The sequence below is a fragment of the Yarrowia lipolytica genome, chromosome 1D (genome assembly GCF_001761485.1).
Source record: "Yarrowia lipolytica chromosome 1D, complete sequence".
NCBI lineage: Eukaryota > Fungi > Ascomycota > Dipodascomycetes > Dipodascales > Yarrowia > Yarrowia lipolytica.
In genome coordinates this window covers 3,521,144-3,544,701 of record NC_090773.1, presented here as the reverse complement: position 1 = coordinate 3,544,701, position 23,558 = coordinate 3,521,144, and the positions used below count along the sequence as shown (strand labels likewise).

Here is a 23,558-nt window from a genome sequence, read left to right as displayed (position 1 = left end):
TAGTGTGATGTGATGAGTAATAAATAAGGTAGACGCGTCGTGTTAGAATGAGTGCGGTGCTCGTACTGTACGGTAATAATACAGCAGGTGTGTTTCCTGGTTCGTAGCTACTGCTGACTCAACTCAACGAGATCCTTCTCAGCCTGGGCCAGCCTCACCTGAAAATCCTTGGCAATCTCTCCAATGATGGCAATCTTGTCGAATTCCTGCTCGATCTGGTCACACTGTTTCATGATGCGTCGCATTGCCTCGAGAGTCTCGTCGCATTGGGCAATTTCCCCTTCCGTGTATGCCTCTGTTTGGCTGTTGATGCTGTCCTGTGTCTCCTTGACAAGAGCATCTATACGCGTATCGATGGCACCCGTTAGCGCCGAAAAGGACTCGGTAAGCTTGGAAATTCCCAGCAGATCGTGCTCTTCTGAATTGGGGTCGTCTGGTACCGGTGCAAAGATGGACATGTGTGGTGGTGAGATATCTGGTTGTGTGAATTGGAACCCCTAGTTGTAGATGCACTCAGCCCATGCTGGAGTGTGCATAGAACGGGGTCACGTGGAAGGTGCAGTTGGAGAGGGAAGGATGATGAGAACATGGGGTTATTTTGTCAAGGAACATGTACTCGGCTGTTGAAGGCAGAAGAAAAATCATATTATAGGTTCTAATGGCGATACTCCAAGACAAGGTCTCTGAAAGCAGCTTGAATTAGAGATGGTTTCGCTTCATGTTTTGGAATATTATCTGATTTGCCTTGGCCAAAATCGATATCATCAATTCTAGTACTTGTATTAATCAGCATCCTTTTACTAATGCAGACAGGAAGCCGCTTTTGAGTCAATGAGAGTACTGTACAGTACATACATACCATCCATATCGGATAGCAACTACTGTACCGCACTTCCGCCTGTCAACAGCAATTTTTCACGACTACTGCCGAGCCTGCTTATTAGCTCGCTTATCATGTGGGTGCAATGCATTCTCTGCGCAGTGTTCCACCTTCCACACAGTGTGTGATGTGGTGAGAGGGGGGCGACTCTGTCGGCTTTTTTTACCGTAACTCACAATGCTCTCTTGCAAAGACTTATGCTACCGGTCCCGCTCATTATATATACTCGTACATCTATACCCCCTGCTATCTTCTCACCTTCAACTCTACCTCTGAATCATTACACCCACCCACCCGCCTCATAACTCAAACACAGTTTTAAATTGCACCACAGTTATAATCGCTCTATTGACTTGACTCTCGTCTCTACACCACCCCTCCCAAACATGCGACTTTCGAACGTGACTCTTCTCGCTCTCGCTTCCTTCGTGTACGCCAAGAACGTGATCACCATCCACCCCGTCGACGGCCCTCTCGACGACCCTAAGCCTCTCCACAAGCGAAACGAACCCGTCCAAAACGGCTTCTACCCCGGCGTCTTCATGGTCCAGGACGACTCGAGCGGGCCCCACGTCGACCACGTCGACCTTAGCAACCCCGGAATCAAAATGCCTTCTGGAGAACAGCCCAAGAGCGGCCCCACCTACCTCACAACCGGCCTAGTTCAGGACCCGCAGATCTCCATTTTTGCCGGCTACCTGAGAGACGACACCGAGCTCATCAAGCGGCTTAACGACGGTGATTCTTACACAGTGGTGCTTGCGCCCTCCAACGCCGCAGTGGCATCTCTGGCCCTCAAACCCTGGCAGTTCCCCAACGCTATCACAGGAAAGTCCGAGAAGGACAAAGACGCCCTTGCCAACGAGAACATCTCGTCGTTTGTGGCCAACCACGTTGTCGTCGACACCCAGCTCGTGACCACGTTTGACGTTGTCAAGCGAGCCCGAACCCTGTCTGGCCTGGAGATTGAGATTTTCACTGAGAACAACAAGATTCTGGTCAAGTCCAACGACTCCACCAGCACCGTGACCAAGATCATCCAGACCAACAACGGCGCCATCTGGGTGATGGATGAGTCTCTTGTCAAGCCTGAGTTGGCCTAACGGAGATATGGATATACTAACAGGGAGGTTTATGATTTATAGTGTAATGGATTGAGTATTGTGTGAATGGTAGAGTAGATATCCACAGGCGTGGATCTATAACCTCCAAGATAAAATAGGATGGTGTGATGGCGACGCTGTGTCTGAGGTTGGTTCAATTAATTCTTTTGTATACGAACCTGCTAGACTACCCACAGTTCAGCCCCCTCTGTCTACAGAACAACAAAGTTAAGTCACTGGCCAGGTGCATAATCAAACACAGTACGAAATACTCTTTACTCAACACCACACTACACTCACACACACAAGCACACGCAACTAGATGCCATCTGTTGTGAAATCGTCGGACGCCAGCGTGGCAGTGGCGCTGCACCCTCTGCCATTGCTCAACATTTCGAATTTCTACACACGAGCGGTCGCCACGTCGACGGAGTTTGCAGGCGCATTATTGGGTACCCAGGACGGACGGCAGGTTAGCATTGACACCTCGTTTGAATTCAAAATTGAGGACGGGGTGATTGACAAGGAGCTGGTGACGCGGCGGCTCGCACAATTCCAGCAGGTCATGCCGGAGCTTCATTTCGTGGGCTGGTTCTACGTCTCTAAAGATCACACATCCCCCACCGATGAGGTTACCCATCTGCAGAAGCAGTTGATGGAGTTTGACGAGGCGCCTTTGGTTCTTCTCATTCAGCCCGGATCGGACTCTCAGCAACTTCCTCTTCATGTCTACGAGCCTATCATCGATAGTGGAGAGACAAAGTACAGAGAGGCGACCGTGGTGATCGAGACTGGAGAGGCCGAGAGAGTAGCAGTGGAAGACCTTGTGCGGGAAACCAGCCAGCATGCTGCCTCGGAACGAGTCAGGCAACATCTTGTCAGCCAGCATGCTGCGGTCAAAATCTTTAACGGACGAGTTAAGACGGTGCTGGATTACGTCAAGGGCGTGAATGAGGGCTCGATTGTCCCAGACCAGCGCCTGCTGCGGTCGTTGCGATCGATTCTGTCGCAGCTCAGTGCATCTTCTAATAGCGAGCTCAAGGACAGTCTTCAAGAGTCGCAGGCTCTTACTGCTGCTTTCCTGGCCACTGTGTTTCAGGGCACCCAGCTTACTGCCAGTCTCAAGGCTCAGGGTCTCTTGATGGACCGGCCAGCGAAAAAGTCGCTACGACGGCGACGAGGCGAGGCTCGCGACTTTATGCCCCAGCGAGCCAAAAAGTGGGATGGCGACACGGACGACGATTTTGAGATTCTCGTTTAGCTTTACTTACGTATCGTGATGATTTATTAAGCATTTTAACACACGTGGTTTTTGTTACTGTAATTATTGTAGTGTAGAGTGTACATACACTGTGCGGTAAAATAAATACGTTTGTGTCGATTCAAATGAATTATGTATCTATGTCGTATTGGTATTGTATACATGTGCCCGAAAGAGAAGGCACCCAGTGATTTATAGCCTTGTTCATTTGTAATTACTCCCCCCAGGTAGGAGCTTGTCCTCCTTCATTCCAAGCTGGACCCTCGTTATCATTAACTACCCTCACCTTGACTGGTCTAGAGCTCTCCTCTCCGTCTGGATCGGGCCGCTTCATCACCAGCTTAAGAGAAGGAGCTGCATCCTTGTGTTTGGTGACCACCACCTGGTAGAGAGAGTAGCTGCGTGCCTGGCAGCCAATGCAGTTGTGTAGAATTTCGTGGCAGAAGACGTCACAGTCGATGCAAAAATGAGAGTGGCAGGTGGGACACTCATACCGTGACGTCATGGAGCCATCGGCTTGGATGTTTTTTGCATCTCTTGCCACCACTGGGAACTTGGATTGACAGCCTGCACAGAATTCAGACTTGTGTGCGTTCTTGCAGGGGACTTCAATAAATGGAGCCAGGGGGAAAAGATGGTGATACGATCTGGCCAGATGGGTGGACAGAATAAGTGTGAGACCACAGCAGGGGCAGACTGTGGGGAGTGAAGACACCTTGACCTTACATTGCGGACAGACGTATCCACCTTGTGTGAGAGCTGCATCGGAGGCCGAAAGAGAGGGAGCTGCTTCTGAAACCTTTGAAGGAAATCCCATGAGCACCAGGGATGCTGGATTGGCGCTCTGGCTTTGTTGTGACTCTGCCAAGGGTGTAGTAGCCTCGTCCATGAGCTCCTGGAAATGCTGTTCGTTCAGCACGACACCATAGTATGAAGCGTCTCCAAAGTTGGTTTTGACACACAGTTCCTTGCAGATCGCCACCTGCGCCGCCAGACCAATGACTCGGGCTCGGACCTTGTCAATAACGAGCTTGTCGATGGTTACGTGGATATCTCCTGGGTCAGCCGACAACAAGGCACCCAGAACAACCAGTACCTCCTTAGTGCAATGAGAAGGCACATGGAAAAGCAGACCTCGAGCCATTTCAAGAGCATTTTGAAGAGATGGATCACCTTGAGGCTCGAGCTTTTTGGCTGCCGTCAGGGCGTTAATGTGGTCGTTGGGGTTACTGCCCAATGTCGATATGCTGATTGCCTGTCCGTTTCTCATGCCCAGAATTCCGAGCTGAGAAATGGGATTCTGGTCGAAGAAGTTGGTTACGAATTCAATGGCATGGTTAATGACAAATTGGTACCTGTTTGGTCTGAGATCGGACTCTTTCATGGCAAACGAAAAGTCGAGCACCAAAATCAGGTTTCGAATGATACCTCTCTGGAACGGAGTTGCATCCTTGATGTGTCGTTTCTTTCTTGCTTCCACAAGACCCGCCACCGAGCCTGCCAGCGATCCTCCCTCGTCCTCTTGCACGACGTCCCAAGATCTATGGTATTCGTCTTCCCATGAGTATCCTCCATTGGCCATCTTCATGTTCTCCACCGAGCCTCCGGCGCCCTTGGGGGCCTGGTTTCGTCGCGACCGCCGAGGGGCACCCTGGTACTCGTCTCCACTAATGTTTTCAATGTAGTCGTCGTCCGAGTCGTCCATGGTGTGCTGAGATGTGTACTCGTACCCGTACTAGATAAGAGTATGAAGAGATGAGTGTTGTATGCATGCTTGCCATACAACGGAAGAAGCAGGACGTCGATACAAGGCGGCATTAGAATAGGTTTAAAGATTTGAAAGCAATTCTAAGTGGATTATTCGCCGTCGAAACAAATTTACAGAAATTAATATAGCCACTCCACTTCTTCTCCGCCATCTCATACACCGCTGTCTCTTGGCTGGGTCACATGACGAAGCTAATTTTTGGAGTATGGTTTCTGTCATACTCTAGTCAACACCCACACGTCGGAACGTTCATCACGTCGAACAAAAATCACCACACATCTCATCGAACCCAGACACCAACACAAAGACAACATGTCGCTCATACAAGACATTTTGGACGTGTTGCTAGCCGACGCCGTCGGAAAGACTGTGCTCTCCACAAAGGCAGTGCCCCAGGTGTCGCCTCAGTCCACAAACCTGTCGGTGCTTGCAAGCTATGCCCAACACAACGTTGCTGATCTGACCTCGGTATCCGAGAAGGCGTATGATTCGGTGCGCAACTTGTACGTGGACGTCAAGACCGCAGCCGTCCAGGCTCTGGTGGCGCTGCCAATTGGCTCGGAGAAGTATCTGGAGGTGGACCGGTTCTTCAAGTTTGCCGCAGCCCTCATCATCCGAGAAGGCTCGCGGATGGACCTGTTTGGAGGCAAGGACCCCGAGGATGTGGTACCCGAGGACGTGACGGAGTTCGAGGAGGAAATCGTGGCCGACTACGCCGACTTGACTGCGGACTTGGAGTCGTGGAGCGCAGAATCGTTTCTGGTCATGGGCCAGAATGGACCTCTGTTTTCGACGTTGTCCACCAAATCGGCCATCGACCCGCGCCCAAGTATAACCCCGGGCGCGTTCCAGGTAACCAACGTACTGCCACGTACCCGGTCGGTTCCGGCCTACCAACTGGGCTACCTCACACCTGCCGTGTCGCGACTTCCACACCCAGCCCTGCCTCCGACAGAGATGATGACGCACTTTGTGCACCCCAACGGCTCCGAGTTGGCGCCCAGCCGGTTCCTGCGGATGGACGCAAACTCGTCCTTTGCCCCCACTAGCGACAGTGGTAAGGCCGTCTACGACCCCGCTTCAACCGGAGCTCTGTGGTACGAGAAGGTTGGGCGACTGCGAGAAAGCGCCATCGACGACGCTCTTGGAAAGAACGACACCAAAAAGGAGGATACTAACGACGTGGAGATGAATGACGCGACTGAGGCTAAGGTGGAGGGACAGGAAGAGGAAGAGGAGAAGGGGGGACAGGGAGAGGAAGAGGAAGACCTCCAGCCTCTGTTTAGAGATGAAGATGTCGACCCCTCCAAGGATCTGCCCATGGAAGACATTCTCCAATGGCACCCTCGAAACTTCATTGACGACGACGAGTTCGAAGCCATCAAAACTGGCACCGAGCTCGAGTTTGTCAGCAGACTCATGCTCCAACTGCAACAACTCCAGGCAGACCGTTTGGCCACACCTGACATACCTCCACCAGTGTCGTTTGAGGAGCGACGGCTTGCAATGAAAATCGAGGGTGTGTTGGGACGGCTGCTGCAATCCACCGAGGGCATCGACATTGCTAACTCCAAGATCAAGCCTTCCACTAACATCCCTGCTCTCAAAACAAACTATCTGGGTGTTTTGCCGGCCCCTGAACCTCCAAAGCCCATTTCTTCCGTCGGACGTCTACCTTCTGGTCCCAAGACCCGACGGGCTAAGCGGTAGATGGGTGAGATAGAACGGTGATATTTGGGGGAGACGCCATGGCGTGACTCCTGGCACGGGCTGCCAGGACCTGTATTAGTTAGGATAATGTATGTTTAGTAATTTTCCGGGGTGTGAAACAATCTAAATGCTGTCAGCTAGAATAGGTCAAGATCGACGGGTAGCATCACAAGTACATACTGTACTGTATGTACTTGTACTTGTACGTACTTGTAGTTGTATGTAAATTAAGTAGTTGATTCTACACGCTTCTCAAGTTGGCTCTATTACAATGCTGTAACTAGACTAATACGTATGTTAAGAAGTGGATGTGTGTAAGGAGCATTTAATGTCGAAATAACTGGTTTAAGGAAGCGCACAACGCTTTTGTACAGCCATGAGCTCCACTGTCATCTCTGTATACGAATCACGCTACGGTACTACTCGTAGCTATATCTCGTTGTTACTCATTCATATATTATAATAAAAGTGATCAACTCCGTTATAGAGGAACGTCAGCACCCATGGCAATAGAGATGATCAAAAACAAGTTAAGAGCAGAGACCATACCAAACACTAGGTAGGCGATGAACTGAGTGGTGGCTGAGTTGCTCATGTCGACGTACTCGGGAATGCAGATGGACTCGTCGTCAGTAGAGGCCTCGTCTTCGACCATGCCGTATCCATTGCTGGATCGGTCAGCAGGAGTGAGAGTACCGTTGGAGTTGCTTCGAGGTCGGGTGTGGACGACAGCAGCGTTGGCAGCTACCTTCATGATCTTCTTCGAACCGGTGAAGTAGATTAGAGGAGCAGATACCATGGGCAGCAGCAGGGAGAGAACAACCTGGGAGGCGTTCAGCACGTCCGCCAGACCTTTTCGGCCGACAAATAAGGTCACAAACAGACAGGGAACAATTGCGATGGATCGGGTGATGAGCCGTCGAATCCAGGGCTTGAAAGACCATCGCAGGAAACCCTCAGACACCATCTGGCCAGAAAGAGTGCAGACAATACCAGCAGACTGTCCAGAGGCCAGAAGAGCCAGAGCAAACACTGTACCAGCAGCAGGCGACAGAATTGTTCGTAGCATGTCGTAGATGGAGAAGAGGTCAGCGTCGTAGGCGTCGGGAGACCCGTTCAGGGTGGAACCAGCCACAATAAGAATGGCGGAGTTGATGAAGATGGCAACTGTGAAGAGAGAGATTACCAGCTCGGCAATAGAGTACTTCATCGCGTACTTGATTGCGTGGATAGAGGGCTTGTACTTCAGGTCCTCGTCATCGTCTCCAAATCGAGCATCTTCGGGAATGGCGTATCCGTTGTCCTCGTCATATTCACGGAGACGAGGCTGAACAAGACCAGAACCCAGGTACAGAGAGTGGGGCATGACAGTGGCTCCGAGAATACCACAGGAGAGGTATAGGCCGTTGGTTTCGAGCAACTCCTTGGATGGGAGGAAGCCTTCAAGCACGAGAGGAATGTCGAGGTTGTCGAGCGCAGCGAGCTCAAAGGCAAAACAGACAACTACCACGGCGACAAGACCAGCCACGCCGTACTCAAAGTACCGCACAATGCGCATGGGGCCGTTGGGTCGGTAGGCCATGAGCACAATGAGGACATCAACCACGGTGACCAGAACACCCATGAAGAGAGGGAGACCAAAGAGAATGTTGAGGGAAATGGCAGTACCAACGACTTCAGCGAGATCAGTGGCGATAATCGCAATTTCAGCCATGACGTAAATGGAGACAGAGAGCCAAGGAGGAAGGTGCTGTCTGCAGTTTTCAGCCAAATCAAGACCAGTGACAGATCCGAGCTTCACACACAGCACCTGCAGGAAGACGGCAAAGAGGTTGCTGACAAAAATGATGAACAGCAGCTTATATTGGTACATAGCTCCGGCGGACACGGCCGTGGAGTAGTTACCGGGGTCCATGTACGCCACGGAGACCATGATTCCTGGTCCCACAAACTTGCCGTACTTGGACAGAATCCGCATCATATTGCCCCAGGTGGACAGGGGCTTTTTGTTGGGGTCGGCTGATCCGGATGCGGTGAGGGGAGTCGACTCGTTGGAGTCGTCAGAGTTAGAGCTGTTGTCAGACATGTTGTTGAGAGACGAGGTGGATCGTCTCAACTGAATGCCGAGCGAGCTCTCACTCAGGCCCCTATTCTGGTGACCCGGGCGGGAGCGCCTGGAGGGGCGTGAAGCCGAGCGCGTATTTTGGCCTCCGGCTAGGTCGGAGTCTCCCATGGCGTTTGCGAGGCCCTGGGCGCTCAGCTTCTTGCCGGACTCGGCTCCGGAGTTGTTCTTGTTGAACGATTTGTTGTTGTTGAGCTCGTTGTCGAACTGTGGCGGCTGCTGGTTGAAGCCAGGCACGCCCTTAGGGTCGGGATCACGAGTTGGGCAGTTCATGTGTGGAGGTATCGCAGTGGTGAGCAAATGTGACTTTGTCTCTATAAGTTAGGCGGAGTAGGTTCTTGGTGCAGAATAACGGTGGGGTGTGGTTGTGTCTGTGTTGTGAGCGTGTAGTACTAAGTCTTTACCTATTACTTGTGTTGCTTCGTGTCGTAGGTCCTCACTTGTGTCGTCTGCTCACTGCGGGGTCGTCACAGTTCATAAATATGTAAGAGATCATGCACCTTGGGGATTCTTACATTTCGGGAGGAGCCGGGTCCAGTCGGAAGAAATAGTCCAATCAACAGAAGTCTAAATAAGAGAAAAACCGACTGCAATGTTCACAATGTAACCACCACGGGGAAAATGGAAGACAAGCTTAGGAACGAAAAATGGGCTATGGAGCGGAGTAGACAGAAAATAAGGAGGCCCTATGTTGCTCCAACTATATTCGAAAGCCCACATATATATACGTGACTCCAGTCCCACCCACCCACCTCCACCTCTGAAGATCCCCATATCCATATATACGAGTAGTTGTAGTACCAGTACGTACTTGTAGGTGGGCCAGTGGGTCCACATTTTTGCTCCTTTCGCTCTCTCCTAATTTTGCTCCTCCTAAAGTTGAGGTTCGGATTAACCTCCCTCTCCCTTTGATCGTGCGTGGGACACGAGTGGCTAAAACGTTTTCGTGCCGAAAAGCTTAGTGAGATTGGACTGTAGTTATAGCTCTAACGACAGTGATATGCAAGAATGGCACGCGAAATGGCCCGAAAAGCGCATTTGTAACGCATGTCAAGAGGGGTTTCTTCCGCTACTCGTACCGGTAGTTGTTCCGACGTAGCATTCATGATATCTGAAACAGCGCTTATAGCTGACGTTCATTTTTTTGTCCTTGAATAACACACCACTGCACCATTTAACCTCTTTATCGTGATACAGTACTTGCTCAACAGCAACCACAGCAAGGTTCATAATATCCAGATGAAGGAGTGAGAGAACCAGCATAAACACTGCAAAGTTAAGTCGTGTGACCGCACGGTGACGTACAGTACCTACAGTATGAGTGTGTATTCAAGTCTCTCGAAAGGTGGAGGAGAGAAGCCGCAGAGGCAAGCGGTGCCACGTGATTAGACCGGATTTAGTTCCCCAATAAAAAAATTACAAATTCTCCCAAGATTGGGTCTCCATCACCTCACTTTTTCTAGTGTTTACTATTGCGGCTGAGACCGCCAATTTCCCTACAGTACGCGTACATTAGGCACATACGATATGACGCCTTGGCGGAAGTTTATTACCACCACTTACATACAGGGCGTGGGCTGTGGTCATGCTCGTACGACCACGACTACAGTACGACTACAAGATATAAATTGCTCTACGGAAAAGACAACATGGGACTAGAAAAGCGATTCGGACCTCGGTCAGACCAAATCACTGGACGTCAACATATCAAATGCCAGCTGACATTTGAAGTAAAGTGGAACCAGGCAGCAGCAAAAGATACCACATGGAGAGATATCCAAAGGTCGAGAGCAGCAGAAGCACTCAAACATGGACACTCCATATGGAATGATACTGTGTTAATAGCAAGCGAAATGTGAGTGAGAAGTTGCGCACGATTCATGGCATATGTGTGCCCCGCTAGACCAGAGGCATACGCCCAAGAAGCCATGGTCTCACCTGGGATCATGATGCAGACTTTACCAATGTGGTTCTTCTTGGTGTGTCATGGACGGTAGAAGTGGGTACTTGCTCGTGCTTATGAGGGTCCACACCCGCATCTGTGGAAGGATTGGTGTGTGGATATCGATCGATACTGTCGAGAGATACCCACGGGGAGGTAGGAGACCGAGACAAAACCGAGGTGGTGGCCCATAACGACGAAAGTGTAGTTATAGATGGATGTTAGCAAGGGTAAACTCTTCGTCGGTGTGAGATTATTTTATTTTTTTTGCATCATGGCTGCTGCTAGCCGGTGGGTTGGAGTGAGTCTCGACTCCGCTTCCCTTAAGTGAGGCATAAAACTGACTACAGACCTTGTGGGAAAGACACTCCAGTCCACCAGACGTGGATGTGGCACAGGCGGTGCAGCAGACACCTGTTTGCCGCAGTGTTATCCACACCTTTGCATCACCATGGTGCAACGGAAGAAGAAGTACTTACGGGGAGAGACAATGTTGTAAATGTCTCTGTGGCCGTTGAGTCCATATCCTTTTGTCGGGCTTTCGACACTGTGCGCTGAACAGCGGCTGTTGTGTGTGTGGAGTGCAACCATCGATGAAAGACATACATGGTCGGGTCAATTATGATTCTGAGTTAGTAGAAGGACAATACTATTGTCATCTCACACCTGAAGGAGACATCCAGAAGAGTGCAGACTCTCAGGCCACGGGTTAACACCGGTGCTGACGAATGCCGATACCTTACTGGTAAGATATCTAGAAAGTGCAGATGGACTGTGACAACATGTGGATACTCACGGAACCCCAGTTTCTGTGGTTTATAACCCACACAAGATCAGGCGGTATTGCTCAGAGACTGTGGCAGTCTCCCAAGGCTTCGTTTCTTGTGCTATAGATGTGTGGTTGGGGAATTTCGCGGGTCAGGTCGAGACTGTTGAAGAAGGGAAGAAGAGGGAAAGGGATGGCTATATACAGTAGGCTGTGAGACCAGTTTATGTCACGTATGCACAGGATAGTAAGGTGAACCCTGTGACAAAATCGATCATGGAGTGAGAGGGTGTGTCGAGGATCTGATTCTATATAATACTGTTTGGTGAGTATATAGATGAGGAATTCCGGGATAATATCCAACCAACCAACCAACCAACGCCTCTATTTATGCATATTATGAAATTATATACTTCTTTAACGACGTAATAGATGCCTTAAAGCCAGTATTTCTGTAGGGGGAGCCTTCCTCTCTACTAGGTTAACTAAAATAAGATGTTTCTAACGAATGTAAACAAATCTGAGGATGTAAACAAACCTCAAGAGTGTCAACCAATTTGAGAGTGGCACAACCAGATTTGGGATGGATGGTGAGACAGTGAGGGGTGACATCAAGCTTGGGAAACATTTTTGATTATTGTTTCGTTGTATTCATTTCTTTTCAATTATTCATACGGTCCAACCATCCCACCTCTTCGAAGTTCTGTATTGTACCAGTACGAGGTACAGTATGTACATACCTGTTTTTATGCATCCAGTAGAGAATGTCAGCCTCAAAATTTGACCGTTCCAACACCCAGTAGAGACGTAGCAACAGATATAGCTCATGTTAATCGTGTGATTGTCATTAAAATATATCCCTTTTCACCCATCGGAGTGCGGCTACTCGTACTCAGTCCTCATCTCTCACGGCTTCTCCATCACGTGCAGAGCCAAAACGAAAATATACAATGCGTGCAGCAAAGCCAAATTTCAAAACATATCGCAAGCGACGGCTAACAAAACACATCTACATCACACATCGAACGCAATGGCCAATCTCAATGGCGCCGGAAGGACCACGTCCAGCCCCGGGTTTAGCCGACGGTTCGACAGGCGCGACCTGCTTAACACCAGCCGTGATGGCAACACAGCTCCACCTATCAACAGTGTGCGGGACTCGACAGCCTACCCAGACACTCGACGGAGTTCAGGAGTGGCCAAGCCCATCAAGACATTTCATGCGACACAAAAGCCGTGGCGTCAAGAGAAAATCACGGTGCCGCCCAAAAGCGAGCCCTTAATACCCGAAACATACATGAGTGCAGCTAACCAGCGATGGGCAGCCGTGTCGCTGTTTCTGCTGTTTCTGGCGTCCAAAATCACATATCTGCTGACGCCGGTGTCGCCAGGAGAGCAATTTGGACTGCTATTCAAATTCTTTGCATTGGATCTAGTCCTGCTGTGGACTCTTCCACTTTTCCGGATCCCCTGGCTCACGTTTGGCCCCGTGGTGACCACTCTGCTGTCCTTTGCATTCCTGGGATTCGACATGGGCATTGTCTACTACCGAGAGGGTCTTGTTTTTGCGCTGGGACTCGGTTCGGCCGTTTGGAGAACGGTCAATGACAAGGAGCTGTCCTTTTCTGGTCTCAAGATCAAGGTGGCGTCTCTTCAGGATGCCTCTAGTCATCTGATTGGAGAACACATTGTCCAGATTCTGCCCAAGAGCACTGCGCTGATCAATCCCATGGATCAGCCTTTTTGTCTCACTGGTGACAGTGCTCAGACCATTACAATTCCTGTGCGTCTCAACGCCACCGGTCTTTCTTCTCTCGAACTCAAGTACATTGATTTCGACAACCTCGAGGAAAAGTCGTTCAATTTCACAAAGAACCAGCTCGTTAAGTTCCGAGGCCGGTCCGACTACGTGCGGTCTCTGGACTACAAGTTGAAGGACGCCGATAAGAAGAAGTTGTTCTACGTCGAGCTTCCGGTTGACAAGACCGGCCTGTATCGACTTGGAAAAGTAGTTGATGACTCAAACAATGCTGTTCGAACCTACATGAAGGACGTGATCGTTGGAGCTTGTCCGGGCGCCAAGTTACGACAAAGCAACGACTCTCTACATTTGGGATCCAACAGATGTATTGGCGGCACTGAGCAGCCTAACCTTGTGGTTACCGGAGTACCTCCTCTTCGAATCAAGTACTCAAAGGAGGTGGAGGGTCAGTCCTCTGTGTTTTCCGTGCAGTCCGTTCAGCCCCGTCATTTCGTCTCTCCCATAGCCAGTGGCGATGTCAACAGATATGTGTGGAAAAGCGGAGCTGATCTCAGCTGGGCTGTTCCCCATGAAGTGCCCATCCATCTCGACGCCAGACTCAGCCAGACCGGAAAGTGGGTCTACACAGTGGATGAGGTGGAAGATGGACTGGGAAATATCATCAACTACACTGCTATTGCCAAGGGCAAGGACGAGGAGTGGCGAACCCGACGCCAGCTCACCCACGAGTTCTTTGTCCATCCTCGACCCCAGGTTTCATTCCGAACCTGTTCTGCTGAAAAACGAGCCCGTCTGGCCGGTGACCATGTATCACTCGACCTCAAGGTCCAGGCCGAGGAAGATCTGGTTCTCACCATCAAACACACAGACGAGTACGGCAAGTCCGAAGTATTTAACGCCACGGTTCCTCGAGGCCAGCAGTCAATTCCAGTCTCCAAGGCCGGTATCTACGAGCTGGAGGCTGTCCAAGGCAAGTACTGTGCTGGTGATATCGTCGAGTCATCCGAGTGCCACGTTTACGTGCCTCCCAAGCCGTCTCTTTCCGTCGAGTTCACCGATATTCAGGACCAATGTGCTGGCCCTGTGGGAGCTACTGCCGAGCTGGCCTTCACCGGTCAGCCTCCTTTCCATGCTGTCTACCGAACCGTGCGGGACGGACAAGTGATTGACACGCAGAAGATCACCACCCATAGACTGCGACACCAGCTCAAGTTCAAGCCCCAGTCCGCTGGTACCTACACTTATGAGATTGTGTCGTTCAGTGACGCCATTTACAAGCAGCCCCAGGACACGTCTTTCACCAAGAAACAGACCATTCGAGTGCTTGCCGGTGCCTTATTTGATAAGAGTATTGCTCGGCAGCGGTTTGTTTGCTCTGGCGAGTCTGTAGATCTGCCTGTCACTCTACGAGGCGTCCCTCCGTTCACTCTGGAGTACGAGATTGTTCACGGTTCGTCTCGACGAGTTCCCCACACAATCAAGGATATCAAGGACCAGAAGCACGTGATTTCCACGTCTGGTTTGTCGCAGGGAGGTCAGTACACCATTTCTCTAGTGGCCGTCACCGACTCCCATGGATGCAGATCTCTGCTGGACGAGCAGGATATCCGCGTTGAGGTGCGTCGACAGCGTCCTTCGGCCGGCTTCCTGCCCATTTCCGGCGACTACGACGTGGCTGTGCCCCCAAGGCTCCCCCGTCAAGCTGCCTGTTACTCTCAACGGTGGGCCATGGAACTCGAATACGAGTACATTGAGGGAGAGAAGGAACGACATAGGGGGCAGGTTTGGAGATGCCAACCGGCTTTTTCACTGTTTCTCGGCCTGGCCACTACCGACTTGTGTCTGTTAGATGCTCATTGTCCTGGGAGAGATCACCCCGACGCTATCTTTTTTTGGTTGCTCGAACTGGCCGTCAAGATCGTCAAGGCTGGCAACACCGGGCTAAGGATGGTTCTCTCTCTCGAGCTCCCTATTTGTGAGGGTATCAGGACCTTGTTGAGATTGCTCTCGAGGGTTCTCCGCCCTTCACTGTCCTCTATCGAGTGAACTGGACCCGGGGGAAAGACCAAGGACATGAGATCCAGGTGTGCGCCACTCCCTTTGCCAACGTGCGAGTCGAGACCAAACGCCCCCGGGGTACGAGTACTTTCTTCATGGGTGTCTTGGCCCCAACTACTACGACCGAAAGTGGCTGGCTGATGTCGGCGCTGGAGATGATGTGGCCTTCTCTGACTCCAGGCTGCGACAGCTGGTCAAGGCTCGACCCACCGCCAAGTTTGTGGACAAGGGACGCGTTTACCGAGCTTGTCAGGGTATTGCTGACTCTGCTGACGGCATCCCCATCAAGCTGACTGGCGAGGCCCCCTTCTCTCTCACTGTTTCCATTCGAGTCGACTCTTCCGGACACACCGAGAAGGTGACCTACAACAATGTAGGCGCCGACTTTGAGCTCAAGAGCCAGTTGTACTCGCGCCTGGGTCTGGGTAAGCATACTGTGCAGATCTACCAGGTGGTTGATGCTCGAGGATGTCGACAGTCCAACTTTGGAGCCGACCAGCGGGTCACCGTGCACGTTGCGGACACTCCTACCATTACTGCTGTTGAGGAGCGAACAGACTTTTGTGTGGGCGAGCGAATCTCGTACTCGCTTACTGGTATTCCTCCGTTTGACGTCACCTACGATTTCAACGGCAATGTGCGAGAGTCGACCTCTGGCACTCTGTTCCGACGACTGGCTGCCGAGCCCGGTAACCTTACAATTAAGGCCATTTCTGACACTGCTTCCAGTTGTCGAATTGAGCTGGAGGGAGCCAAGCAGCTGCCCAAGCGAATCCACCCCATTCCTACTGCCCGTGTGGAGGAGGGCACGTCGCTCATTTTCGACGAGAATGGAGCTGAGAAGGCTGAGATCCACTTCCACTTGCAAGGCACCCCTCCCTTCCAGCTTCAGTACACCCGAAGTGAGATGATTTCCGGCAAGGAGGTGGTGGTGGAAACACACACTGTGGGCAGCATCAAGACCCACACTTACACCATCTGGACTGGTCTGCAGGGTATCTACCGGCCCATTGTGGTGTCCGACTTTTACTGCACCACCGCCGGTGAGCGGGCCTCTCATTAGAGGCTCTTGTATATGATATGGAATTACGCATTTATTAGGACGACCTTTGGTAATGAGTTGTAATACGTACAGTACAAGTAGTAGGTTGGCAGCGTAAGTTTGGCGCAACGTAGTTTTTGCAGGCGAGGTTTAAATCGACTACAAGTGCTCGTCGATATTGTACTGTTAACCCGATATTATAGCCTTGCCTGAGGATCTATGTTTCACTTCATGACTATCAGTCAAGTAACCATCCCAAATCTATACGGTACCAAGAGCTCCAGATAACACTACAGTACATACAGTAGCTCTGTTTTGTATTATGGGATTTGAGCAATAAACGGGGAGATACTTGCAAACGAACCCTGAAGCCTCCAGGGATTGAGGATCGACCTCGTGTCGAGGTTCAGAATAGAATGTTAACGTTGCTATGAGCAGCCTGTTAACAGATACAGCAGAAGCTGTATAAAAGACTGCAACGAGTACATAAAGCAATCACTTGTAATTGTAGTTGTTTTCTTATGCAAGTATCCATGTCGTCAGTCTTCCAGGAGTATGTACTGTACATACCCATGTACCGCTCTCTACCTCGCGTAGTACAGTATCTACATCCACTTGTTTAAACATGATTCTGGGGGAAGATCCAGACAAAGATGATACAGTTCAGTCGAGTGAGACAGCGACACTGGAAATCTCATAATTTCCGGCCGATCTCAAGTCCGGCCAGTGATAACCGCGCTCGGGCTGCTGGATCCAAGTTCTCGACGCATTGTACAGTTGTATGACCTTGTACGGTCCACTTGATGACGGCAACGGAACAACAGTATTACAGTAATTAGAGACACAAGGAACGAGCTGACAGCACTCTTGCTGGAAACAGGTACTCAAGTGTGTACACGTACCGATACTCATACGTACATACTGTACAATCTGGTTGGTCACCCATGACTCAATGCAGAACGTGCCTTTTTGGTGCATACCCCGCTAAACCTCGGACGGGTGCATGTGGACACGCACTTGGTTATCGAACAAGAATATTCTGGCTTTTGAGGTTTCAAAGAACGGTCCCTATTATGTTGTCCCTGTCTTTGGCGTGCTTAAACGTACCTCCCAGAGAATTGCGAACAAGGTTGTCATATTAACATCGGCCCAAAGACTAAATGTATACCAAGAAACACACTCGACGTAGATAATTAGGAAGGGTTACTGTCGTTGTTTGTAGGATTTGAATGGGAAATTTGGCAAACAAATCTATACATCTGGCACAAAAAAACGCTTCCCTATGTTTCTCTTTTTAATAGTCTTCTTTTGAGGCATTTACAACCTTCCTTGTGCTCCTCTGGACCACCCTTCGTCTGTCCTTGTGTGGTTTCAACAATAGAATTTCCGTTATGAGACAGACAGATTCCTGAGCTTGGCGTATAATAGATGGCTATAGACAGTTACCAGTAGTTCTCAGAACTGCCAAAATACTGTATTAAACGTCACAAACAGAGAGACTAAAGTGAATTAAAAGGTTGTGGGGACTCAAGATAAGTCTGTGCATTAGTAATCAATCCTCCACCTGCCTCATCACCAGTTTATGTGACCCCTTACGACCCTCGGCCCAACCGACAAACTTTTCGAGCAGCCCTAGCCGCAGTTGCCCAAACAGACGTTTTTTTCGTTTAGTAGCTTCGATGCAGGACAAACAAGGCTACTGTACTGGTACAGATTGTGTTGGTCGTATTCAGGGAGCTGCCTTAGCTGTTTTAGCACTAGCAGAAAATAATATGGGTCGGTATGTATTTGGAGGCGCTCTGCACGCACCAAGCCTCTTTTTATTGCTTGCATTGTTGTTTTGTGCCTCAGAATGTGGAGAACTCCACAGCCCACCCTCAGCGCTATGGTCCAGTCCTTTGGCGTGGTTCAGGCACGGACAACAAAGTTACGGTACAAGTAGTAGGTTGCCCGTACAGTACATACTCGTAGAATGTACATGTGGTAGCTACTCTACCAGCTGGTAGTCAGCTGCCCGGCCCATTAGGTCTTTGATGTAGTTAGCAGTGTTGGGGCTAACATATGATTTTCGTAGTTAGCTCACTCGCTCCCCTCCTACCAGTACACCCAAACTGTTTTCATTTGTCTCTCAAACCTCAAACCTCAAACCTCTAGAGTCCAGCAAACTCTGTTGCAGATACTTATAAAAGCCATGCATCTCAGTGCGTGGCTGCAAGCTTATTGCATACATTAGCTGTGCAAGTTATCGGCATCATCAAGTGACGACATTTCCGCAACGCTACCTTCTCCACATTGTGCGCCACTGTCTCCACGCGCTCCCCGAATCGATTTTAGTAGGCATCTTCCCTTGATTCTCCATCTGGATCCGCTCCCAGGCCTCTTCATAGCCACAGCCGAACTAAAAACACTCTTTGTCAGGCCCTTTCTCATATACTTTACTAGCCACAAGCCACAGTGAAAGGATTTTGCATCGACAACTGGCAGCTTTTTCAAAGATCGACTCTCTCCTTCTCCAACCCACAACACGCAATGGAGAATCACAAAAACGACCCGGAGTGTAACGCCGCCAAGGCTGCGGCAGCAAACATCTTCCCGGCCTCGCCCATGGCCAACTCCATGATGTTCGGCTCGTCCTACTCTCAGTCATACAATAAGTCTTTCATGAAACGACACTCGGGCGAGTACAACCGCCACTCGGGCGAGTACCGCCACTCGGGCGAATCCAACCGGTTTTCGGGGGACTTCCAAAGAGTCAACGAAGATCTGGAATCTGCATCTGAGACCACCCACCTCAACCCCAGACCTGCCCGACCATCCATGGCCGTGTCCAGCTCCTCTGAGCCATCTACCAACCATGCATCCAACAACACCATTAGAGAGCCCAGTGATACCCCTGTCTACGGCACCACTGCTGCTTCCATCTCCACAACCTCTCTCGACCCCGAAGATAATGTGTGGGAGGATGTCCCCAGCCAAAAGAGATCGCAGGACGTGCGGGAACTCAAAATTCTCTGGCAGTATTCTCTCCCCCTCGCAGTCACCTTCCTCCTGCAGTACTCCCTTACCGTTGCATCGATCTTCTCCGTGGGACACCTGGGTAAGGAAGAGCTGGGTGCTGTGTCCCTTGCATGCATGACTTCTAACATTACAGGTTTTGCCCTCTTTCAGGGCCTATCGACTTGCCTCGACACTCTGTGTTGCCAAGCCTACGGAGCTGGCAACATGCGAAAGGTCGGCATCTACTTCCAGCAGTGCGTCTGCATGAGCATTCTTGTTTTCCTACCCATTGCCGCCATTTGGATGTGCTCCGAGCCTCTCCTGGCCCTCATCATTCCAGAGGGCCAATTAGCAGCCCTGGCGGCACTCTATCTCCAGATTGTGGCCCTCGGTGTGCCTGGCTACATCGTGTTTGAGTGTGGAAAGAAGTACCTGCAAGCCCAGGGTATCTTCATGGCTGGAACCTATGTCCTGGCAATCTGCGCTCCCCTCAATGCCTTCCTGAACTGGCTGCTGGTCTGGGATAAGCATGTCGGTATTGGCTACGCTGGAGCTCCTGTCGCTGTTGTCATCACCGAGTGGGCCATGGCCATACTCATCATCGCCTACATTGCCTTTGTGGACGGCCGACAGTGCTGGTTCGGCATTTCTCCCCGAGCCGCCTTCTCCAATTGGGGCCCCATGCTGCGACTGGCCATCCCCGGTGTCATCATGGTTGAGGCCGAGTTTTTGGCTTTCGAAATCCTCACTCTCGCATCCTCCTACTTTGGATCTGCAGCCCTGGCAGCACAGTCCGTTCTGTCGACAGTCATGGCCCTGGCCTACCAGATTCCCTTCTCGGTTGCCATTGCTGCTTCCACCCGAGTGGCCCATTTCATTGGTGCTGCACAGCCCCAGTCGGCCAAGCGAGCTGCTCGAATTGCCCTCTACTCCACTGTTCTCATCTCCACTTTCAACTGCACTACCCTTTTCCTCTTCCGACGGCCCATTGCTGGTCTCTTTTCGTCTGACGTGGACGTGGTAAATCTGGTGGCCTTTGTGCTGCCTCTGTGTGCCGTCGGCCAGTTTTTTGACTGTATTTCTTCAGTCGTGGCTGGTGTCCTGAGAGGACAGGGCCGACAGAAGATTGGAGGTTATGTGAATCTCTTTTACTACTACGCCGTAGCCACTCCTCTGTCTCTCTTCTTTGGCTTTATCTGCAAGTGGGAGCTGATGGGTCTTTGGGCTGGTATCATTGTGGGTATTGTGGGAATTGCTGCCACCGAGGCCTACTTCGTGCTCACCTCTGACTGGAATGCCATCATCGAGAAGAACGCCGCCATGCATCGAGACTAACCGCCGCTCAACAAAAATTACTGTTGCACATTTAAAAACATTAACGAACAGATGAAGGCTACAAGATACTGCATTGTACCTTCTCTGTCTGGGGACTCTGTCTCTATTGCATATTTATATATAGATTAACAATGTGACGCGTTGTATGGCCAATTAATGTGGCTACTGTACATACTGTATTTATAGTACGTGAGCATATAATTGAAGTGTTGGACGCCGAACATTATGTCGCCTGCTGAACAGCCTGACGGACTGGGTGACTACGATCTTGAGATTGGGAGACCCTGTGGAATGAGTAGTGAGCCGACCAAGTAACCTTGAAATCTGCTGGACATAAACCCACACTACCACTTGGTCACTAAAAGTAGTAACTTTGGATCATTCATCCGCATCCCAGAAAGACATTTCAGCCTACTGATCGCGCGCCTCGGAGTCCGATTTGTATTATAGATCGTGCCTCTTATATGCACTTCGGGTTCCGTTTCTCGTTGTTCGACTGCATGCAGTATAGAAAACTATAAAACATGAGAGATCTGGACTCTCTATGATATTAGAGACCGAAAATGAAATGAAATGGCTAGTATTACTGGTGATATTTGTACTTCGGGATTCCCTGATCAAATAACTGCCCTCGTTGTTGTGTTCTGTGGTACATACACTACCCTTCATCGATTCTTCTCGGAACGGAGGTGAAAGTCTCTTTTACGATACCATGAGAAGATTGATTAGATAGATAAACAAAAGTCTCAGCTCTGTAAGAAGAGATATAGTCGCTCATCTGCTTCTCTTTCATTCAGGTTTATTACAATGGCATTTACAGACACCAAGTGGATGTGAGCGATCAAGCATGCCCTCATCGCCCCTCAGAAGTCCGAGGAGAACAGCGAGCTAGATTCATCCTATGACTCTGATTCTGAAGCCCCAGAACAGCCTGACACGACTACAAGGACCAAGAAGATCTTCAACCCTTCGATTCATCAGCAGGAAGACACCAGTGATGGCGAAGTTGGAGCCCCCGCAAACTCAAGAGATGTAGCAGATCACTTCTCTTTGGAACAGAAAGGATATATGGCTTGCTTAGGGGCCCATGCTGCTGCTTTGAATCTCTCTAGGTCTAAAAGTCCAGACTGCGGGTGTCTACTCCACCTTTGCAACTTCTTATTTCAACCAAATGTCTTTACTTTCTGCCCTCAGTGTAGTCAGGGCTGTCATGTATATTGCCACACGGCCCATCTTGGCTAAGTTTGCAGACGTCCTGGGTCGTTTTGAAACACTTCTTCTCTCTGTGATAATCTTCACCATTGGCTTTATCATGCTAGCAGCTTCACCCAGTATTGGCACCTACTTTGGAGCCCACATTTCTACGTGTTTGGCCAGGTAGGTATCCAGTTTATGGAACAGGTCTTTGCAGCTGACACTTATAATCTCAAAAACCGAGCATACTTTGTGGTGCTACCCAATATCTGTTATCTTTTTGTCCCTGGTCGCAGCTCCCATCACCAGCGCTATCAACCTGGAGCTGGGGCTATGTGGTGAATCATCATTCCTGTGTCGTCGATCCAGGTTCTAACAATCATGTTCAGACACAAGATAAGAGCTCGGGCTCTAGGTTTGGAGTGTGGTAAAGCAGTGCTAAACTTCCGAGTCACCATAGCTCAGTTCGATATTGCAGGCCTCATTCTCTTCACTGGGGTCTCAGTCTACTCTTACTTCCTGAGATCCTCGTCAAGACCTCAAAATCTAGGGGCCAGCCACATGTACTGCCTATGATCATATAAGGGCCTATTCTCCTGGTTCCCGTTCCGATCTGGGAAAAGATGTACCACTCCAGGGGGCTTTTCTCTCTTTCTCTTCTCTTAAAGACCGTACCCTCATCACTGGGTGTGCAGTGGTAGCGCTCTATTCACTGGCCTACTACATTTACTCTCCATATTACTACGCCTGGCTGCTGGTCTGCAAGGGTCTGTCTGTCACAGCAGCTACAAACGTCACTTCTGTGTGGGTTGTGGGATACACGGCCGGATTGCTCATTGTTGCCCTGATCATCAAGTATGTACTGTACTCCAACAGATTCAAACCCATCATTGTAGTCGGTGGACGCCTCTACATGCTGGGTCTAGGTCTCACCTACCGGTACAAACAGCCCTACCACTCGCTTGCGCAGTTCATTGTAGCACAGGTAATCAAGGGTTTGGGGACGCTTCAGTTTCCCGTTTTGGTCATGATTCAGTCAGTGTTGTTTCATAGGCAGGTCTGCCACTGTCATTTTCGATTCTTCGATTTCGGTTGGAACAGCTGTTGGAGACGCTATTTCGGGATCACTTTACCAACAGCAGTATCCCAAGAAGCTGGCTGAATTTGCATCCTTTCTCTCCGAAGCTGAGAGAGACAAGATGGTTAAATGTTCAGACGCCGCTAAAGATTGCAAGAGGTTCTCCCGAGCGAGACTCCAGAGTAGTGGTTTTCGACAATGTCTACTGACACATGTTATATGGCCCTGTTATTGTAGGAGGTGTCTTGATTCTTCTGACTCTGACTCTGCCTAATGTTGACCTAGGAGAGCTCAATCAAGGGTATCGTGTTTGGTAGTGGAGATAGGGAGTCTAGAAGTGAAAAGAGTCAAGACAAACCTTGTGGTGTCATCGCTTCTTTCAGAAGAGATTCATAGGGGTATGTGTGAGCATCAGGCGAAGGTGTCATAAAAAAAATATGCTGGTCAGTGTGAGTAATAGGAACATATGAGCAAAAATCGTCAGGGATATGTTTACATGCCTAGCTTAGGTGCTTTATCTGTAAATATTGTACCCTTCTT

The 23,558-nt window shown here is 50.1% G+C and overlaps 10 protein-coding genes and 2 pseudogenes across 10 annotated transcripts; 7 read left to right on the top strand and 5 right to left on the bottom strand.

Annotated features, from left to right (window-relative positions):
* Positions 1 to 107: 107 nt before the first annotated feature.
* YALI1_D35443g (uncharacterized protein) lies at positions 108 to 458 on the bottom strand (the record flags this gene model as incomplete). Its single annotated transcript, XM_503339.4, has 1 exon — positions 108 to 458. One exon carries the CDS (start codon positions 456 to 458, stop codon positions 108 to 110), a length of 351 nt encoding a protein of 116 aa, XP_503339.2.
* An 808-nt stretch (positions 459 to 1,266) lies between these two features.
* On the top strand, positions 1,267 to 1,983 carry YALI1_D35435g (uncharacterized protein; the record flags this gene model as incomplete). The annotated part of the gene is made up of 1 exon (XM_503338.3): positions 1,267 to 1,983. The coding sequence occupies one exon, from the start codon at positions 1,267 to 1,269 to the stop codon at positions 1,981 to 1,983; it is 717 nt and encodes a 238-aa protein (XP_503338.3).
* Positions 1,984 to 2,305: 322 nt separating this feature from the next.
* On the top strand, positions 2,306 to 3,244 carry YALI1_D35424g (uncharacterized protein; the record flags this gene model as incomplete). The annotated part of the gene is made up of 1 exon (XM_503337.3): positions 2,306 to 3,244. The coding sequence occupies one exon, from the start codon at positions 2,306 to 2,308 to the stop codon at positions 3,242 to 3,244; it is 939 nt and encodes a 312-aa protein (XP_503337.1).
* A 214-nt stretch (positions 3,245 to 3,458) lies between these two features.
* Positions 3,459 to 4,949, bottom strand: YALI1_D35398g (uncharacterized protein; the record flags this gene model as incomplete). The annotated part of the gene is made up of 1 exon (XM_503336.1): positions 3,459 to 4,949. The coding sequence occupies one exon, from the start codon at positions 4,947 to 4,949 to the stop codon at positions 3,459 to 3,461; it is 1,491 nt and encodes a 496-aa protein (XP_503336.1).
* Positions 4,950 to 5,324: 375 nt separating this feature from the next.
* Positions 5,325 to 6,722, top strand: YALI1_D35394g (uncharacterized protein; the record flags this gene model as incomplete). Its single annotated transcript, XM_503335.3, has 1 exon — positions 5,325 to 6,722. One exon carries the CDS (start codon positions 5,325 to 5,327, stop codon positions 6,720 to 6,722), a length of 1,398 nt encoding a protein of 465 aa, XP_503335.1.
* Positions 6,723 to 7,203: 481 nt separating this feature from the next.
* On the bottom strand, positions 7,204 to 9,117 carry YALI1_D35356g (uncharacterized protein; the record flags this gene model as incomplete). The annotated part of the gene is made up of 1 exon (XM_503334.2): positions 7,204 to 9,117. The coding sequence occupies one exon, from the start codon at positions 9,115 to 9,117 to the stop codon at positions 7,204 to 7,206; it is 1,914 nt and encodes a 637-aa protein (XP_503334.2).
* Positions 9,118 to 10,724: 1,607 nt separating this feature from the next.
* Positions 10,725 to 10,980, top strand: YALI1_D35339g (uncharacterized protein; the record flags this gene model as incomplete). Its single annotated transcript, XM_068282878.1, has 2 exons — positions 10,725 to 10,825; positions 10,869 to 10,980. The coding sequence occupies 2 exons, from the start codon at positions 10,725 to 10,727 to the stop codon at positions 10,978 to 10,980; spliced, it is 213 nt and encodes a 70-aa protein (XP_068138979.1).
* A 64-nt stretch (positions 10,981 to 11,044) lies between these two features.
* On the bottom strand, positions 11,045 to 11,394 carry YALI1_D35334g (uncharacterized protein; the record flags this gene model as incomplete). The annotated part of the gene is made up of 2 exons (XM_068282877.1): positions 11,045 to 11,200; positions 11,248 to 11,394. The coding sequence occupies 2 exons, from the start codon at positions 11,392 to 11,394 to the stop codon at positions 11,045 to 11,047; spliced, it is 303 nt and encodes a 100-aa protein (XP_068138978.1).
* Positions 11,395 to 11,418: 24 nt separating this feature from the next.
* YALI1_D35325g (uncharacterized protein) lies at positions 11,419 to 12,238 on the bottom strand (the record flags this gene model as incomplete). Its single annotated transcript, XM_068282876.1, has 3 exons — positions 11,419 to 11,558; positions 11,642 to 11,936; positions 12,236 to 12,238. The coding sequence occupies 3 exons, from the start codon at positions 12,236 to 12,238 to the stop codon at positions 11,419 to 11,421; spliced, it is 438 nt and encodes a 145-aa protein (XP_068138977.1).
* A 344-nt stretch (positions 12,239 to 12,582) lies between these two features.
* YALI1_D35322g (Compare to YALI0D26752g, Misc non-coding, similar to Saccharomyces cerevisiae POM152 (YMR129W); ancestral locus Anc_2.406, weakly similar to uniprot|P39685 Saccharomyces cerevisiae YMR129w POM152 nuclear pore membrane glycoprotein) lies at positions 12,583 to 16,435 on the top strand (annotated as a pseudogene).
* A 2,508-nt stretch (positions 16,436 to 18,943) lies between these two features.
* YALI1_D35258g (uncharacterized protein) lies at positions 18,944 to 20,746 on the top strand (the record flags this gene model as incomplete). Its single annotated transcript, XM_503330.2, has 1 exon — positions 18,944 to 20,746. One exon carries the CDS (start codon positions 18,944 to 18,946, stop codon positions 20,744 to 20,746), a length of 1,803 nt encoding a protein of 600 aa, XP_503330.2.
* A 1,171-nt stretch (positions 20,747 to 21,917) lies between these two features.
* Positions 21,918 to 23,292, top strand: YALI1_D35228g (Compare to YALI0D26686g, Misc non-coding, some similarities with efflux transporters fragment no start; annotated as a pseudogene).
* The last annotated feature ends 266 nt before the right edge of the window (positions 23,293 to 23,558 follow it).